The following is a 20,244-nucleotide window of genomic DNA, read 5'->3' on the forward strand; positions in this document are numbered from 1 at the left end:
AATAAAATCGGCCGATTTTTATCTCCCAAGCAGAGGTTACCGAATACTATTTAAAAATGAATTTCTTTTGTTTCAGTTTCGCTTTAAACCAAAGGTATTGAGGCGCAAACTTTTTCCGTCTGATAGCAGCAAAATCAGGCCGAAAATAAGCCCCCGCAAAAAAACTGTTCAGAAATTACTATCGCAACGCAAAATAATGAGAAAACTACACAGTGTTGAAGAAAAAGGCCTTTTAATGCAATATCATTCGATAAACATCAAAAAACTGCCGAAGTGATTAACAAATAAAGTTTCAAATATTGCATATTAAATTAAATGGAGTGTTGGAACTGATTTTAAAATAATTATTTCTCAAAAGTTCAACGCTTTTGAAAGCAATCACAGTGATGAATTAGACATTGGAGGGATATACATCACGTTTCTGGAAAAACATTTTTCGGCCAAAGTATATTGACTTTGTACAAAGCGTTCAAAGTTACCGTGTTTACCGTTATCCTGCTACTTCGGCGAAACACTTCTCTTTTGCCAATACGGCCGTGGATAGCGTTGTAAACGCCACTTTAAACCTTGCTAGGCATTCAAAGACCATCCTGAGTAGAAGAACGTAGAATTAAAAGAGAAAGGAAGATGAAAAATACGCAGAAAAAGAAAATAACTCGAAATTACCATCTGCTAACGAAAGTTGAATCTGGAAAATGTCGTGGCGTGACAGCGGCCATTGACGTCGTTTGTCACGTCAAGTCGCAAGAGCGTGGGAAAACGAGTCTGCAATGTCCTTATGGACCCCATAACTCAGATCACGCTGCGGCCAAAACGGTGTGGTGGTTGGGGAAGTATTTCTTTTCCAGTGACCATCATTTGTGAAAAATAACATAACATTGTTCCACTAAACGTTTTCTGGCCGGGAAAAATTGTTTTCCTATTTGTGCATTCGTTTGGATTCCGCCGCTATTTATACAAATGACGTCAATGGCCGCTGTCACGCCACGACATTTCCAGATTCAACTTTCGTTAGCAGATATCGATGGTAATTTCGAGTTTTTATTTCCTTTTTCTGCGTATTTTTCATCTTCTTTTGTCTTTTAATTCTACGTCCTTCTACTTAGGATGGTCTTTGAATGCCTAGCAAGGTTTAAAGTGGCGTTTACCACGCTATCCACGGCCGTATTGGCAAAAGAGAAGTGCTTCGCCGAAGTAGCAGGATAACGGTAAACACGGTAACTTTGAACGCTTTGTACAAAGTCAATATACTTTGGCCGAAAAATGTTTTTCCAGAAACGTGAATTATATCCCTCCAATGTCTGATTCATCACTGTGATTGCTTTCAAAAGTGTTGAACTTTTGAGAAATAATTATTTTAAAATCAGCTCCAACGCTCCATCTAATTTAGTATGCTTTATTTGAAACTTTATTTTTTAATCGCTTCGGCAGTTTTTTGATGTTTATCGAATGATACTGCATTAAAAGGCCTTTTTCTTCAACACTGTGTAGTTTTCTCATTATTTTGCGTTAGCGATAGTAATTTCTGAACAGTTTTTTGCGGGGGCTTATTTTCGGCCTGATTTTGCTGCTATCAGACGGAAAAAGTTTGCGGCTCGATATTTTTGGTTTAAAGCGAAAGTGAAACAAAAGAAATTCCTTTTTACATAGTATTCGGTAACCTCTGCTTGGGAGATAAAAATCGGCCGATTTTATTTTTTAGCCGGAAATCATCGGTCGTTTCTTAGGCGCAGGGCCTCTTAACAGTCCAAATCGGACGGACAAACGGTTTCAAAGTGTCATGTTGGAAAGTTTTCGGACCGTATTCGACAAAGAAAAAGAACCGAGTTAAGGCTCTATCAAACCATACGGATCACGAGGCTGTTTGTACCGGGTTAAAAAACGAATATCAAAATGTGACAACAATGAATAATTTAATCTGTCGCAATGAAAGGAATGCAAAGAAGTATAATTTCCCTTTTCTTTGTTCTCGGATCGCTCGAATAACCAAAGATTTCTCGGAATCCGTGACCAGCTTCCCGGAATGCCGGAACGATAAAAGAGAGCTCTTGATCTCGGGACTTTGCATCATTTCTCAGGGGCACCCAACGGATCGTTTCGGCAAATTATCTGTTCGGAAGACCTTTAATCCTCTCTGATTTTCTAAAGCGAATTGTCACCTCGAACTTTCGTGATATAAGAAATTTAATGTCTGTTGTTTTCGGATTGTTAAAAATGTCGTTTTGGGTACCGGAAAAAGGTCATCTAAGAAAGGCGATAAGACCTAAGGTTTTTGGGAAAAGGACAAAAAAGCCCTAATCAATTCGCGAATACTCAAGTTCCCCTAGAATAACCGAACAGATAAAACTTTTTGTAGCGCAACCTAAAATTAACCAACAGAGTATTAAAAGAACTCCAGATAGCATAAAGCAGCGTTTAAAAGCATTCGAGAGAAAACGGTCTGGGTGCCCATGATTTCTGTTATTCAAATTAGCATATTTATGAATATTTGGTAACAGGACATTGTGAAATCCTGTTCCGTCCAAAGTGATAATTGTGCAAAGTCGCTCAGTCTTGTTAATAGAGGCAAAATTAAACAATATTTAATTAGCCTCTTTGTCAAAATATGGCAGATTATTAAGAGGGTCTTGGAGAAGACAACAATTATCCTTTTTAATTATGTTTAGTCTTCTAAACCACAATGTCACATCGCTCTTTAGAAATTTCTGACCACTTAAAAAATTAAGTTTTTAGATAAAAATTAAGTTTTTAGGACAACATTGTTCGTATGCAGACGTGTTGCTCATAACGCTTGAGTGGTTTATATATTCTGATTTGTGAAAATTCAACAATAGCCTTAGGATACAAAGAACAAACTTACTCAGTAGATCAGAAAATATTCACACCCAAGGCCTCTTTCAAACGTCGTGCTATTGTCGTGACTACTGTCGTGACTACTTAGCTCGACAGACCTTACCGAGCCGCGCGCTAGTAGCGCGACTTGGCTTCAAACGGCGTGCTCTTGTTGTGCCGATCTGAATTCATAACCCGCTGCATCAGCTGCCATTGCTTTCGAGCATTTAAAATGGTCTTCAGCTAACCAAACTTCTCCGGATCTCCCTCGCGACTGTATTAAATTCGACGTTTTAAACCACTGCCGTTCTTTTGTCACGCCACTGTCGGGCCAAATTCATTTGAGTTCGGCACGACAGTGGCACGACGTTTGGAAGTGGCCTAAGAAATTCAGAACTGATGCACTGGTGAAAATCATTCTTTATGGCTTCCTACAAAGTTCCACAATGAATGCAGAGTCTAAATAAATACTGTCTACTCCGATATCTTCCACTTCGCTTTCGATCCAGCTGCCACCTCCTCCATTATTACGAACTATTCTGCACAGTGCGCAGAATTTTCCACCTTCCTGCAAATTTCAATGAAGGGATAACAGCACGCCAAAGATAAAAATTTGCTTGTGCCCGTCATTTTCTTTCAAGAGCACTATACACCGAGGCAGGAGGTTTTTGTTAGATTTCAAAGACTTGAATCCGTAGACTTCGTGCCTTTCGTCGGGTTTGCCTTCTTCGCCAAAAACCACATGGACGGATCACATCATCCTGATACCTTGTCAGTACACGCATTAATTCGCACTTCCGCTCCTTGTCAACCAAGTATTCATACAATCCTTTATCTTCTCCTTTAAGCAAATGCGGTCGGTGACCCTTCTGTACTTGCGTTTAAAAGAAATCCTACCTTAGAAGGCGATCTTTTGGCCTGGCTTTGAATCTTTTCAAGCTCAATTTTCACATTTGCAATAGCTTTCAGCGAGGTTAAGGAGGGACTTTTCCACCTTGCATTCAAGATGCTTTAAAAAAGGTAACAGGATCTCCGAGCTTATGACGCACGGCTCGTAGTCTGACGATAGCTTGGTGGACATTCTGAAGTGACGATGTTATAGGGAACTGTAACTCTGTGGCCCTCGTGAACAGGTTTGACTGCATGAATACACTCGCTGTCAAATGCAGCTCGCTGAATTCTGTTCGTATTTCCAGAGTGCTGCGAAAAGTCGAAGACATGCTGCAAGCCATTATAGTTGACGAGCAACTCACCGTCTCTCAGGTGAACGAAGACAAATGACCAGAATTCCTATCATATCGTGACTAAACCATAGTTCAAAGCTCCCATTCCAGAGAGCCTTTCGAGGTTAAATGATTTTTACGGTCAAACAACTTTGAATCGATCTCCTTGATCTTCTGTACAGGTACGTCTTCGGTGAATTGCGAAAATAACAACAAATAATCCTAAAAAATAACTTCATTTCGATACAAAGAAATCCTGATTTCGCTCCAAGTCTTAGGGGAATTAAAACTTTAGACTTTGAACGTTTCGTTCCAATTTAAAATTGAATTAGAAAAAATACCTCTTATACTACAGGGTTTATAAGATAGCTTCTAGGTTTATTTCACTTTGTGAATAGTATCATTTAACTAAATAACATTTTACATATTTGCCTATGTTCCGGCAGAAACGACCCTAAGTGCTTACGTTTAAATTAACTTTTTGACTAGTTAAATTAATTTAATTAATACTATACTTCTTCATAAACATTTTTCGTATAGCAAAAATACGTTCTATTAATGTACACAATTTGTCGACGTAGAATAAAACCATATAATAATTTGATGTAACTTTACAAATATTGAAATAAATAAAATACAATAAAACAAAATATATTTTAATCTAATTTTGGACTGAACTTCGTAGGTGTTTAAAAATGTCTAAAATTGGCGCAAAATAGCTAATTGACGCGTCGGACTTGGACCTCTCCGATATTTGCCATTTTGGAAACGAGCGGAAATCAGGAGCGAGTCTCATGTCTCAGTCGTTTGTGGACAGTTACTATATGGAGAGACAAAAAATAAAAACAATTAATATATTGTTCCCAGTAACCTTCCCACAAGCGACTGCCAGATGAAGCTCGCCTCAGGTTTTTTTCTTTTCTTCTGGTTTCTGAAGTGGCGAATGCAAATTCAGTCAGTGTACTTCAAAGACGGTCTTGTAGGTAAGTGTCACGAACGATGACCCTACATGCAACAAGAATTTGAATAGAGAAAAAGCTAACCGATATATAAAGACGATTTGTTAGAGTGAGCGAACAAACATATCCTAAAGAAAGGTGAGGATAAAATGTCATTTCATGTTGTAAAGAAACTTAGTTGGGAAGGAGAATTAGAAAACGTTCCTCCAACCAAGGTACTTGAAATACAACCAATCAGAATACAGGAAGGACGTTACTCGACGGTATCATCCCCGACCGGCCCATGGTGCGCTGCGCGTGTGTCGCAATGATAGTGTTGGCCACTGTATTTCCAATGGCATGGTATAAAACAGTTATACAACGCTTTCCCGTAGTTTAATAACCTCTTACTAACCAACCGGGAGGGCCTTACTGGGGAATATTGGCCTGAGATCTTCCCAGGTCCGTACAATATTTTCCACTACGATCAATATTTCCCACTACGACTCGAGTAAGTTAGGTTGGCACGTAATTTATCATTTCGTATTTACCGGCTTTCGAAAACTTGCAAAGAAAATACAAGTGACTCGTGGGATATACCACGGTATACCACGAGAAAGGGTTGCACACATGTAACTAGACTAATCAAGGCCTTTCCTTTCGAAATGCCTGACGTATCATCACAACCAACGTTAATAAAATAAATTACGATCTCTCTGACTGTGACATATTTTCTTTTGTTAAAAGGTCCAGTTCCCCCATGTTAAGCCAATTTACTCTGATTATCTACTATGTCAGTTAAACACATTTTCATCTGTCAACTGTTGCATTTTCTCTAATGTGAGAAGGTTAAGTTCTTTCATTATATGCCAGTTGATGATACTATAGCCCATGTCCGTTAAACACCACATGAATTCTCTGACGGTGGCCCGGGATCCATTGGACTCATGCCAACTCTTGAGTGCCATGCGACAACAATCCTCGTAATCACCTCTTTTTGTTTTAATGCTATCCTCCCTGACTTTCAACTTAATTGCAAGTTTTCTCCATAGACGACCAACTTTTTTAGCAACCAAAGAACGCAAACTTTCATCGGGCGAAGCGTTGACTAATGCTTGAGCTGAAAAGATTGAATCAAAATAAGAAGCAGGCAAAAAGTTAGTCTATGGTATCAATTCTAACATTAGCTTATTTTGCTCACGTAAGGCATAGGATTGCTTATAGTCCGGTAAACGTCGCATGTGAGGAAAGGCTCTGTAACAAAGGGAGAGAGAAAATTACATATTTGGATTAGAACAAAAGTGTATGAAGCCTGAGTTTATATAACTTCAATATTAGATGCCCCTTGCACCAGCATGGAAACGAGTTTTCGTAGGAGGCCTTCAAGTTAAAATTTGTTACATCCACACGTTCATTTTGGTGCAAATCAATCTCATTCTCAATTGAAGTTTCGCAACAGGTGTCGTTTTAAATCGAGGTAAATGCAACTCCGGGATTCCCTATTAATGGGTAGGGAAGAGAGTGAGTGACTAAGAGAAATGTTAAGCAACGATTCCTCATAGGAGAAAAGATCTTCAAATGATCTTTTCGATGTCACCATGGGTTCTTTTGATGGTGCTGAAACGTGCGAACTGGTCGGCTGCTACGTATTATCCATTCTCACTGAAAAGTATGGCCAAAACATCGGTCTCTATCGCGACGATGGTCTAGCGGCCTTTAACAAAATGCCAGAAGAAATTGAAAAGTTCAAAAAAGAATTAAACTGTGCAAGATTTTCCGTGAAAATGACTTAAAGATAACGATAACGATAGAAGCAAACAAAACCATCGTAAATTTTCTAGACGTCACGCTTGACCTGCAGAGCGGCAACCACTATCCATACACTAAGGAAGGTAACGTCCCAATGTACGTGCACAAGAAATCCAATCATCCACCATCTATCCTGGAAAACATCACGGATTCCATCAACAAACGGTTTTCAGAAATATCTTCGGACCTAGAATGCTTTGACAACACACAAACTGTGTACCAAGAAGCCCTCAATAAAAGCGGTTACAATTATAACCTGTCTTACAAAGAGAGTGTCACAACGAGACACAGCTGTCACAGAGGAACCGCCCAAGAACCATTCTTTGGTGCAATCCACCTTTCAGCAAGAATGTCAAAACGAATGTAGGAAAGTGCTTCTTTCCTCTCATTGATCAACACTTCCCTAAATCAAACCCACTTCACAAAATTTTCAACCGAAACACGCTTAAGGTAACATGGTAGGTGGATTGACAGTGTTTGGAAATCGCGATCTTACGCTGGCGCTATGAAAGAAAACCCCATCAAGCTATACATTTTCTGAAAGCTTAATACTTATAGAATACGATCATATCTTTGAAATTTTCTTAAAGTTATTGTCGCAATGATATTAAAAGCAATACTCAGAAACACTGCTTCGCTTAAACTGGTTCGCTTCCGCGCGTGAATTATGGGAGCGGCGCGATTTCCATCGGAAATGTTTTCTCACACATCACCCTCAAAAATAGTGTCTGCGACTTTCCAGATGTGGTTTGGTTTTTTTTTTCTACACCCTCCTAAACTTTGACATTTTTAATGCGGACGTTTCCTTCTACAAAAGAGGCCATAACTTTGAAACGGAAGCGAAATTAAACAAAGCCCGACACGGTTTTTCGAAGGAGGTATCCTAGAACATACCTGCCGATTTTCAGCCAATTCCATCGGAAGACGCGCGTAAAAGAACTAAAAATGTTCATCCTTATATACAGTTTTATTTTATCGAGAAAAACACGAAAAACCTTTTATGAGATTTGTATGAATAGGTGTTAAAAATCCCCTCCGTACTGACAGATGTCGGCATGGGTCAGTTTACCACAACAATGGGTTATGACAACTTGAAATAAACAGACGACTAATATTCCGGCGCGGAAACCCGCGTCGCAGTGAAGTCGTCCGAGAAGGGACAAACTACAAGTTAAACTGCCGTGATCTTTTACTTAAAAGATTTCGTCGGCGGCATTGGTATTATGTTGCTTAAGTTTAGGCTCCTTCGTTCTCCAGACATTTTTTTGAAACCATGCCTCGTGAAGCCAAAAAGCATGAAAAAGAGGAAATCTCGAGGTCTACATTGTCAACCTCTACATCTGCGCTTGACTCTCTCGTTGTGGAAATTTCGGTATCGCGTCCGTTCTACAACAATTTCGTGCGACTAGCACTTGTTGTATTTTGTCCTTTAGCTTCATTGGCGGGGCTAGTGTCCTCGAGTTCCTTCAACCATTCTTCTTGGTTACAGTGCGACCCACGGTCGCTCAGAGCCAAAGATCTTGTTCGACGCTGAACCTGTGGGTTCCACCAGATTTTCGCCTCTTCGGCCTCTTCGAAGACGAAAATGGGCAAGAACTTTTCGTCCTGACATAAAGAAAATTTGACAAGAACGAAAGCCAACTTGGGATGAAACAACAGGATCAAGAAAAGTTCGCGAGCACAAATGAAATATCACACCGCAATTCGCGTTACTTGTGACAACTGGCGGTGAATTTTAATTAGAGGTGTCAACGCGTTGTAAGGGCTTAATAATATTCAAAAATATTTTTTTAATTAAACTTAAAAAATAAAAAAGCCCTTTCCCCTATTCTTTTTGCAAAATATTTATCTCAGTCTTCTCAATTTGAACAGTCAAAAAAGATTTTTCGCATTTTTCGGAACCATGATACCTTAAATTGAGCTATAGCTGCATGAGTAATATCAAAACCATTATATCCAACCACAACAAAACTCAAATTAATAAATCTGATCCCACCAATGATAGCAATTGTAACTGACGAAGCTAAAGCATGTGCCCCATGGACGGAAAATGTAACGACCAAAACCTGATTTACCAAGCCGAAGTCACGACATCAACCTCAAGAGAGACATACATTGGTCTTTGCGATACATCTTTTAAGTTGAGATACAGAAACCATGTATGCTCATTTAAGAACGAGCGGTATAAGCATGCTACGGAATTAAGTAAATATGTTTGGAGCCTAAAGGATAAGAGTATTTTAATTTGTACAGCATCAAATGGCGGAAGGTAAAACAGGCCCGATCATATTCCAATGTTAGCAAGAGTTGTAATTTATGTTTATGGGAAGAATATTTTATTATCTGTAAACCCGAAATGTCAACACTGAACAACAGAAACGAACTGATATCTAATTGTAGACATTCTAAGAAATTCCTGTTAAAGACCGTGCTCGCTTAGCTTTACCAATCACATCTCTGCATGTCACGCCACTAGGCATTGTTCTGTATTTACAATGCAGTACACCGTATATAGTAGTACACTACAATAGTTGCTTGAGATTTTCTATTTTTGGTTCTTTTATTGTAACTTGACTCTCTGTTGTTTGGAAATAAGGATGAATTACTTGAATACTTAAATATGTGTAAATGTGAAATCAAAAAAAAAAAAAAAGAAAGAAAAAAAGAAGAAAAAAAAATGATGGAGCACTTATACATTTGACCTGTGGCCCAATTGCTTAACCATACCACATTATGCAAAATGGTATTTTCGAACCTTTAGCTCCAAAACATGAGTTTTTGTGGGAAAAGTTAAGCATTTATATATCACTAGAAATATGTCTCTGAATGCATTTGAAACCTATAATATTCTTGATATTTAAAGTTTTGGTCATACGCATGTTAGAAAAAAAAATCTAGGCACTTAAAAGTTGAGACTTAAATGGTCGCCAAAATCCTGTAGTATCCGAACCCCCATATGATTTACTAGAACCACTTGACTAAATATAAAATAACTTACTACTTGTTTTTCATTGTGGTTGGGTAATACCGTAAAATCCCACTTTAAAGCCCTGGGCTTACATAACTTCTCTGATAACTTCATAAGGGGTTTTGAGTGGGCTTATAGACGGGGGGGAGGGGGGCTTATATCCGGGGAGCCTATAAGCGGAGTAAAAGAAATGTCTCGGAACGACGAAGTAAAACGTATCTGAGAAATGAATTAAGGCTAACATACCATTACATTTGGAGCTATTACCCTATTACCCTATTTGCCTACAATTTTCGATAAATTTAAAAATTTTTGATCTTTAATGTAAAGAAACGCAAAAGGAACACACTTATACATTAGATGGGCTTATATCTGGGGGGGGGGGGGGGGGGCTGACTTATATCCAGGGTGGCTTATATCCGGAATAATATTTTTGTTAGCAAAGAGATGAGCTTATATCTGGGGGGAGCTTATAACCGGTCGAGGCTTTAAAGTGGGATTTTACGGTATACAAATATGGTATTTGTGGAGATATTTTGTTTTTCATTGTTGTAAAAAAAAATGGACACAATAACCAAAATATAGTGTCCATACCCCCTTGTAGTGTCCATAGCCCCTGTACCTTCAAGTGCAATTTGAGACACAAGCAGGCTTTTTTTTTATCTCAAAATATTATACTGTAACATTTCCACCAAGATTCTGTAATTTCAGTTACTGGATGCCTTACTGGTATCTAATAACTACTTGAGATACCCATAAGCCTCCATTTTTGCCTGGTTACCAAGCTCCGAGCTTAGTAACGAGAAGGGTTGAGAAATGGAGTCAGCAGGGCAAAGACATAAAATTGGTTAAGAAAAATATTATGGTTTGCTCATTCATTTTCTACATTTTTAGTGTCCATAACCCAGAAATTGGCTAGGCATATATCTGAAGAAAGACGCAAATTTAAGTGATTTTATGAAGAAATGTTGTACTTGCAAGCCAAGCATGAAAAACAAAGAATTGTAAGGTTGATTTTTTTTTTCCCTACGTGACCCCCTGCTTTGCCACCCTGATTGTCTTTTAGCAGAAAAGCGGCTTATTGTAGTTTTCGAAACGAAACGAAACAAAACGAAAGGAATAAACCTGTATTAAAATGAACATATCAAGTAAAATCAAGTATCATAAAAGTCAGGTTCCTTCGTGCAATAGCCTAAACAAGGAATAAAACAGCGGAAGTGTAGAATTTGTAAATTCGAAGATCTGTATTTTGCGAGACGAGCTCTTCGACTGACTGTAACGATATGGCAACTTACTTCTTCCGATTCTTTAACACTTTTCGTAGATACAACTCGATGCAGTGGTGACTTTTAACAAAGAATTAAAGCCAAAAGGTCAGAAGTGCTCCGCTTTGCAAATTACAGATTTGTATTTTGCGAAACGAGCGCTGAGTACGTGACTGACATTTGCGTGACTACCTTACTTCTTTCGCTACCAAGGCGATAAGGCGAACGTGCAAACGACAGTTACTTGCTTTTTGGACAACTTTGCAGCTTTAGGTTTGACTAGCTACATTACAGTCTCCATTAGTACTTTATTGTTAGACATCAATTTTCATTTGAGATTATCGAAAATGTAATTGACCGGCCACTCTGGGTATTAATTCATCCAGTTTTCCTTTCACGAGGTCTGGTCTGGTTGGGCTGAAACAAAGATAAAAGACATAAGTAGGGAAAGGTCACACAAGGCTCATTGAATAAATGTTAACAGACTAAAAGATTACTTAAGTTATTAAGTTGATTTTAGTGATAAGGGTGGTGGGCAATGTCTATCAACCATAGTTAATAGAGGGGACCGGTTATAAAGCCCGGCAAACATCAAAGGAGCAAACAAAGATGCCAAGATTTATCTTGGAAGGTCGACGACCGTGCACAATCTCTTGTTTTGTGCTCATACATTATGAGCGAATTACGTAACCAACACGTTTCTATTGCTTAGTTCGTCAGTACGGAGCAAACAACTATTGTATTTTGTGCACTGTCAAGGTTAAAAGAGCGAACAGAAACGTACAACAAAAAACGTTTTCGAGTTTCATAACCATTTCCCTCCATTAACTATGTACCCACCATGCTACTACTTTAGCGTACATGTAAGATGAAAGACCAAATTTTGCACATTTGAAATTCCAAGGCACATTTCTTATCTTTTAGTAGGCAATGTCGCATGTCTTCTTTATCTTGAAATTCTTTCCATGCATGATAAGCATGTTCCAAGTGTTAGGTTAGCTAGAGAGTGGCGCAATCAACAATGAGGGGTAAAACAGGTGGGGGGAGAGGGAGGGGACTGTTGAACAGGAAAATGATTTTTTACACTCCTTTCCCAAGTTTCTCTCCTTTTTTCTCTCGGCGTTTTTTGCACAGCTCCCTGACAAACCCAATGCCTGGAACAGACTGCAATTTGGATGTTGCTTGCATTCCCTAATCTTTGTTTAACGGGTGGCCTGGGACAGTCTTCGTTCTTAATTCACTTGAGGTTGTTTCATCTTTTCCCTGCCTTTACGAGACTTGGGGACTTGAAACTATCATTGATATTTAAAGTCATCATGTAAAATATAAACATGGCAATGCAAAGACGTGAATTTAATGTAATTTTCAGGTGATACATGTATCTCCAAGCCTAAGTTTTATATTCTTTTTCTCAAGCAGACAAAAGTGTTTTCATAGCTTACAAAAGATTAATATTATGGTAAAAAGATTAGTTATAACACATTTACATGGTTTTACATCTGATTACCAGTCTTGAATGCAAAACATATGTATATCAATTGACATCATAATTCAAATAATTGATTGAAAATTGTAACTACTAAAAAGATAGAAAGCATCAAAGAAATTCATACCAGTGACTATGGTCAACATCTTTTGAACCAAATCTTTACACTGTATCTCCCAGCTGTACTTTTCATCATAATGTGAACGCAGTGATGCAGCCTCCTGAAGCCTGATCTTCCTCTCTGTGTTTCGCACCCTCTTGATTGCTTTGGCCCAGACATTGGCATCTTCAGAATCCACTACGGATGATGTTCCAAAGCTGACCTCTTTCAAGGCTTCACCAAATCCTGAATCCCCATGTACCAGGACAGGCAGACCAGACGTTAATGCTGCGAGACCCATCATTCCAAATCCCTGTTCACTTGAGGGCATAATAGCCAGGTCTACCTCGCAGAACAAGTTTTTCAACCCTTCTCTGCTTTTGGGAAGGCTTCCAATGATTAGCTGACACTTTGAAACACCACACTCAGAAAATGTTTTGGCAAATTGCTCATGTTCACCTTCTCCTGCACCAGCATACAAAAGGTGATAAGATTTGTCCTTCAACTCTGCCACTGCTTCTGCAGCAGTTTTAAGACCCTCTTGTTTAAAATTGTCAGGGTTTCCACCACCAAGCATTAAGATACGAAATTTTGCTTGTTCAGCAGTAGCTTGTTTAACATCAGAAAATTCACTAAGTATACCAGGAGTGAGTTTGAAAACATGTTTCTCGTGGCCACGTAGGGAAGCAGAAAGATTGTCAGAAATCCTAGGTCCAGAGGCAACAGCAAGATCAGCCGTTCGACTAAGTGTAACATTTCTGGTATTTTCCCATGACGCGCCGTAAACTAATTCACGTTGCCTCTCCTCGAAAGAGTCAGTGACAACATAAATGTTTTTGCAATGGCGTTGTACCTTGAAAACGTGCGCAATCTTGCCAAGCTTTTCACCTGCACCAACTACAATGTCAGTAGTGAGGTCTCGAGGAGGACAAAACAACCACTCAGTAGGGTCATCAAAACCTGGTTGTTCCTCTACTTCAGCAATGGTAACACCATTACTGTCAGCTGCTCTCTTATCAGTGTCGCTGCATGGATTTTGTGGGACTAGGAATGTGACTTTAACCTCAGGAAATTTTGCCAATTGAATAGCCAGCTCTTGGGAAAAGAATGAAGAATCAAAACGTGGAGAACCCCAACTGGATCCCAGGATAGTAACTTCCAGTGGACCATCTGAGGAATAACTTCCATTGCTTTTCTTGTTTACTTGTTCTGCACAATTCACAATCACATCTGAGTGAAATATCTGCAAAAAGAAGAACCTAATGTCTCAGAAGTTGCGACTCAGCACCAGTACCTGCATTACTATTACGTTGTCATTCATTTAGCCAAGTACATGTATAATTTAGTCAAGTTTGGATTGTTGGCTCCTAATCACTGGGCAGTATATTGCAGTTGCTGTGAAAAACAAGTTAAATGTATTTCATATATTACATATTGCTTTTAGTCTATTTGTTTATCTCTTCACCATATTGAAAAAGAAGATTCTGGAAAATATCTTTTTGACTATTAAACATCACGGTACATGCATATTTCTGAAGGAAGGTATTGACATCACAGAAGATAAATGCACATTACATGTAATGTGAGCCTTACTGTGTTAATTAAAAGCAATAGAATTAGAATTTCTCGAAAGTTTATTCAATGTGTAACAGAAATTGTATAGTTGATAGGAACCGTAATCAACCCAATTCGGAGAAAATACCAACATATCAATTGGTGAATATGTGGTTTGTAGCCGTAGGGTTTCAAAAGCAATGCTTTGACCGTGTTAGAAAGTCCTAGGCATCCTTTGGATTGGTCTTACCTTAAAATCATTTTTGAGGGGTGACAATCTAAAGTGTAATTTGCACAGTAAGGTTTCTTTCTCGAGTTTGGGGCTGCTGTAAAACGTCACCCCAGACAATCCCTTATCATTGATCACCCGAACTCCAACTTGAGCTTGGTGTGGCTCATGACCTTCAAACCTGTTTCAAATGGATATATATAAAAAAGTTCATTTAGTGGCAAATACTCGAAGAGGATAGTAAAAGGACTGAGTCGAGTCTAATTTGGTCTGTAGTCAAACGGATGACTATGAAAGGAGATAACTTCACGAGGTCATCAACCCTGTTTAATCTAGTGTTGTGGGGCAGAGGGAAAGGGTGGGAATGCTAAACGCTCTAAGCTATAGTCGATGAACCATATTTTCAAAGGATGTTTTACCGAAATTTGATGTTCTTTAAGCTTAAAATGCAGTAGTGAGTGAAGAGGCGAACAAATACTGGCCTGGCCTACTCGGCTCGTTTAGGCTCGCTTTGCTCGCCTTGCCTCGCGAGCAGGCCCAGCCAGTATTTGTTCGCCTCTTCACTCACTACTGAAAGGCGCCCCCTCGCCGGCCTCGCGCCGGTGGCGGTGGCATCCCCATTTGAAAAGAGAGCCTACCTCTGTACATGATGTACGTCGCGCGTCACAGCAAAAAGTTTATTAAGACTGGGCGAAAGGCGCCCGCTTAAAAAGGCGCCGATTATTCACTTTCAGAATGGGATCGTTCAGATGTATGTCGCGCGCGAGTGGGAAGAAGCGGGGGTGGAAAACAAAAACAGATGCAGAAGGTTCATCAGATGGACCTTTGATAGGAGGTTGGGCGCAAATCAGACGCATTCTATCATTGCAAAGTTTCGGCAACGCATCAACTCGGCTTTCTATATTCGTTAAACCTATTCGTATGTAATAGCAAACACCGAAACGAATTTAAAAATGGTTTATTATAAACAGCGCAAGGGTTCGCCTTGGATAAACAGCTTTGCTGAAGCGGAAAGATTGTTGAATGCGTAGGAAAATGAACGTTTAAACCCTGACAATATCGAGCGCCGTAATACTAAATGGTCGTCTGTACAGTTTTCTAACATTCAAATGAAGGTCGTGCTTGACAGGCAGCCAATGTTAGGCACAGGCGCTTTGTCAGACTGGCTGCGTAACGTTGCTCCCGGCCGCCAAATGGTGGCGCTGGACACTTCTGACAACAACTTGTGTCTGTGGGGCTGCATTGCCGTGTATTAGGTGGCGGGCCCCTATAGGTGCACACAGGTGGCGGAAGAGCTAGCGCAGAGTTTCTTGAAACTTAGAACAGCGCCAAACAATATCTCAAAAACTTCTCTCGATGAATTGGACAAGGTCGAGACGCATCTCAATCAAGTGAAACAGGTTTCGGCTTGGCTTGGGATCAGAGTCCATGAGCCTCAGCGCCAGGAAAACGGTGAAATTCTGTGGCATCTCAGAAGGAACCCTTCAGACAAGATGAAAAGCATAACGAAGATCGGCATTTACGAAGGGCATGCGTTTTTGATCAAAGACATCAAGAAGCTAGCAAGGTTGTATGCATGCACAGATTGCCAAGCACGCTTTACACAAGCCTGGAATCTTCAAAGACACAGCAAAACATGCGCGCAAGGGAGAACAGTTATCGATTGCCCCAACATGAGAGTCGAAGCCCCGCAGACGGCATATGCAGGAGTTTTCTACGGCAAACCCCAAGCTTCGGGGTCATCAGTCCTCTGACTGGAGCACGAAAGCAAGCAGCTGGGCCAGAATATTCGCCACGCGTTATGCGGCCACGGAGGCGAGCGGTGGATTGAGGGGGATCCGCTTGACAGTTATGACTCGAAAACAAAGACGGTGTTCCAATACCACGGCTGCCATTGGAATGGCTGCCGCCGCTGTTTTCCAAACACCCGGAAACAAATTATCAATCCCGGCCAAACCCGAGAAAACCGCTTCCTTTACACAGCGGCAAGGACCGGCGCCTTGAGAGAAGCAGGATGCCGCATCATCGAAAAATGGGAGTGCGACGACGAAAAAACCCGCGAGGTACTGCCAGATCGGGAAACCGGAGCCTATCAGCACGCTTTCTTGTATGATTTTGACAAAGCTCAAAAACAGGAGGTCACGGAGGCGCTCACATATAAAAACGCGCATGTTCCGATTTCAGAGGGCATCGACGACACGCTGGAACGCGAGCCCTCGCACATTTGCAATGCAAACAAAAAAGAGCTCATTAAGAAGTTCATGACAGAGCTAGAGAGGCGCAGGGCAAACATTCGAGCCCGGGTCTGAGCATAGTTCATGCCGGAAGACAGCGCCCTGCTGCCAGGAAAGGCGCGCATGGCGATGGCGGAATGGTGCGACCAGGTCTCACTGCTCGGTTTTAACGACAGGCGTTATGACCTGAACCTGAACAAAGAACATTTTGTCGAGCTGCTATTCGACACAAGAGCCAAGGTGCAGGTGGGAAAAAAGGCGAACAGGACGATGTTCATTAAGACCAGCGGCTTTCGCTTTGTGGACATCGTCAACTACCTCGGGCCAGGCACCAGCTACGATAACTGGGTAAAAGCGTACGGCGGTTCTGATCTGAAGTAATGCATGCCTTACGAGTGCTTTGATAGCCCTGACTGGCTGGATTATCCCGGGTTGCCTGATTACACGACGTGGTATTCGCGCTTGAATGGCGGCTATGCCCTCACCCTCGCAGAATGCAAGAGTGCAAAAAAATCTTTAAAGTAAAAAGGGATGCAAACCTTCGCAGACTGGCTGCGATATTACAGCCACCGCGATGTGGCGCCGGGGTTAGAAGCCTTGGAAAAGATGTACGCCTTCTACACGGTCAAAGGCATCGACATCTTGAAAGACGCGGTCAGCCTGCCAGGAGTGAGCTTGCATTACCTCCTGAGAGGCACGATAGAGTGCGGCGCTTAACTGTACAACCCTTGTAAAGAAGCCTATGGAATGTTGAAAGACGCCGTGATGGGTGGGCAATCCTAGTCTTCACGTGGTATCACGAAGCCGGCGTGACGCGCATCATACCGCACCGCTTTAAACAGCCGAAACTCTGCAAGCGCGTCATCGGCTATGACGCCAACACGCTCTATCTGTCGACAATGTTGAAAGACATGCCCTGTGAAAAGTAAAAAAGGTACTGCACTACGACTATCCGGCAAAAGCCGCGCCCGCATTCACAGAATGCATGAAAGCTGGAACTTGGTTTGGATTCGCGGAAGTAGACACTGAAATCCCAAAAAAGCTGTGGATGAAGTTTCAAGAAGTGCGCCCTTTTTCTTCACCAAACAGATTCCCGACGAAGCGGTACCCCAACACATGAAAGATTACATGGCCCGCACCCGCAGAACATGAGGCGACGGGAAAAAGCTGGTAGGGGGCTGTCAGCGCAAAAGCAGCTGCTGTATGCGCCGCTATTGCGCTGGTATGTTGCTCATGGCGCAGTCATTACAGCCGTGCATCGCACGATCGACTATCAGGCCACGAAGATCATCACCTAATTCGTGGAGCAGGTAACGGCGGCACGGCACACTGGAGATGTAGACAAGAGCAAGGCTCTGCTGGCCGAGGTGTTCAAGCTGCTCGGCAACAGCGCGTACGCCAAGCTCATCGAAGCGCTAGAGCGGCAAACCTGCGTGGTCTACACAAAGGATGAAAAGGTGGTTGACAGAGCGCTGCGAAGCGCGTATTTCAGCGATCTGGAAGAGGTCGGGCAAACCTATGAGCTAGAAAGCAGGAAGGCCCGCATCACGATCAACCGCCCTTTCCATATAGGCATCGCGGTATATCAGCTGGCCAAGCTGAGGATGCTGGAGTTTTATTACGATTTCTTAGATCACTATTTCCATCGCCGCGACTTGGAGCTGATTCAGATGGGCACAGACAGCAACTTCCTCGCCATCTCCACCGAGCGGCTTGAGGACATCGTGCGCCCAGAACTGCGTGCAGAATTCGAGGCAAAAAAGAACGAGTGGCTGGCGTGGGACAAGTGGAGTGGGCGCACGCAGGACCGGTTCAAAACTCGAATGTGAAGGCAGCCGGATGATTGCGCTCTGCCTGAAATGCTACTATGTTGATGAACAACACAGCGAAAAAAAGAAGTTCAGCAGGAACGGCATGTCGAAGAGGCAGAACGCCATCACTTTGTAGCGTTTCAAGGCTGCGTTGAACGGCAGCATCGATAGAGCCGAAAATAGAGGCTTTCGTATGGTTTGCTCTGGGGGAGCAAAGCGGGTGGCCACTTATGAGCAGCAGAAGCTGGGGTTGAGTGCTTATTATGACAAACACTGGGTGCTGCCAGACGGGATACACACTGAGCCGATCGAGTTTCACATGGCATAAGTAGGCGTAAGCTGTGTGTTTGGCGGGACAACCAAGAGCTCTTCACGTACAAAACCCCGCTTAGCACCATCATGCAAATAATAAAACGCAGGCTCGTCTGGCCGGGTCACAGCTCTTTCAAACGTGTGGACTTTCAAAGACCAGATTAGATCTGTAGCTCTTTAATTTTAGTTTCACCTTCGAGTTCACCGGGCTGGTAGAGACAGCGAACCTTCACGTTGGAGGGAGGCTATTTTTCATTCACACCAACACGCCTTGAGTAAGGAGTGGAGGGTTTGGAGGTGACAGACTTCTCTTTGATAGCATAAGCAGGCTTTTTGCCTGTCAGGGCAGTGACTTCTTTGTTCAGAGCGGCAACAACGTCGGAGAACCTTTTGACCCACGCGTTCCACCGCTGGCCCGTAGGCAAGAGCATTTCTACAGCATACTGATGACCAAAATAAGCGCTCGGCGAGCGTGCGGTTGATACGCTCCACCATAGCTTGGTCTCTGTGAATTTAAGGGCGCCGACGGCGAATACATGTTTTGCGGTTTTCCATTTCTTTGGTGACGCTTCCCATGAACTCCCACCCAGGGTCCACCTGCAGCAGCTGAGGCCACGTCAAAGGGCTGCGCTTGTAAAACGACTGAAAAGCTTTCGCAACCTCTGCAGAGTCTTTCGAGGTCAGACGCTCAGTTTCTTTGTAACGGCTGGCGACATCGACAACGGTTAGTGCGTATTTGTAAACTTTGCGGCCACGCGGAAGCTTGTCGTGAGGCAGAAAAAGAAGGTCCGCGTGGTGGACCGAGTTAGGCACCGATACGTCAAATTTTGGGCGAGGAATGTAGCGCGGCGCGGGTAGATAGATCTGCCAAAGTGTTTGTTTTATAAATTACTGCTTAGATGTTTCTTCAGGGGCTTTAGCAGCGTCTGCTAATTTTTTGATGGCAGCGATGCCTTTCCAGTAGCCCTTGCTGCTGTATTAGACTTTGACGAGCCGCTTTTCTAGCGGCAAGAGCTTGGTGTCCATACGTTTTAACACCGCGTCGCCTCTTGAAAAAGAAGCAATTCAAAGAAAACGAAAAGCCGCATAGCCGAGAGCGGGTGCGCTGCCGCCCGCGAAAAGCAACTCGCTTGTTTCTGCTACTCACTGGGTTGATATCAGGTAGCGAATTGTGGTTCTTTGGGTGGTTTTATTTGCTTGTCTGGGTGGGCCTGGTTATAGAGGTTGAAAGCGTAATCGGTGTTCGTGAAGTTCTACTTAGCTTGTTCTTTGATTTCTCTGTTGGTTTCGATGCAATCAAGAAGCTTGGTGCGGTCGCGCGAGAGATCACCCACGTAATCTTCAAAAATGGCCTTCGTGGTCTTAGCCGAAGAGGTGTAAGACAGCACGATCGCTGCCACATTTTCACGGAAAGGCTTCGCGATGCTAGAGAGCTGCTGAGTCAGCACCCACATGCTGATGTTCGTGCGGCGGGCAGAAAAGC

The 20,244-nt window shown here is 42.1% G+C and overlaps 1 protein-coding gene across 1 annotated transcript in view; it reads right to left on the reverse strand.

Moving 5' to 3' along the window:
* Nucleotides 1–7,550: 7,550 nt before the first annotated feature.
* Nucleotides 7,551–20,244, reverse strand: part of LOC110041552 (uncharacterized) — a 30,291-nt gene continuing 17,597 nt past the window's right edge. Inside the window, exons 9-11 of the mRNA XM_089299080.1 lie at nt 14,426–14,585; nt 12,649–13,864; nt 7,551–11,452 (exon numbers count right to left, since the gene is read on the reverse strand). Of these exons, the coding sequence (XP_089155206.1) occupies nt 11,430–11,452; nt 12,649–13,864; nt 14,426–14,585 (1,399 nt within the window). The 3' untranslated portion in view covers nt 7,551–11,429. The remainder of the gene's footprint in view (nt 11,453–12,648; nt 13,865–14,425; nt 14,586–20,244) is intronic.

The sequence above is a fragment of the Orbicella faveolata genome, unplaced genomic scaffold (genome assembly GCF_042242905.1).
Source record: "Orbicella faveolata isolate gen_17 unplaced genomic scaffold, um_ofav_v1 contig_34, whole genome shotgun sequence".
In the NCBI taxonomy this organism is placed as follows: Eukaryota; Metazoa; Cnidaria; class Anthozoa; order Scleractinia; family Merulinidae; genus Orbicella; species Orbicella faveolata.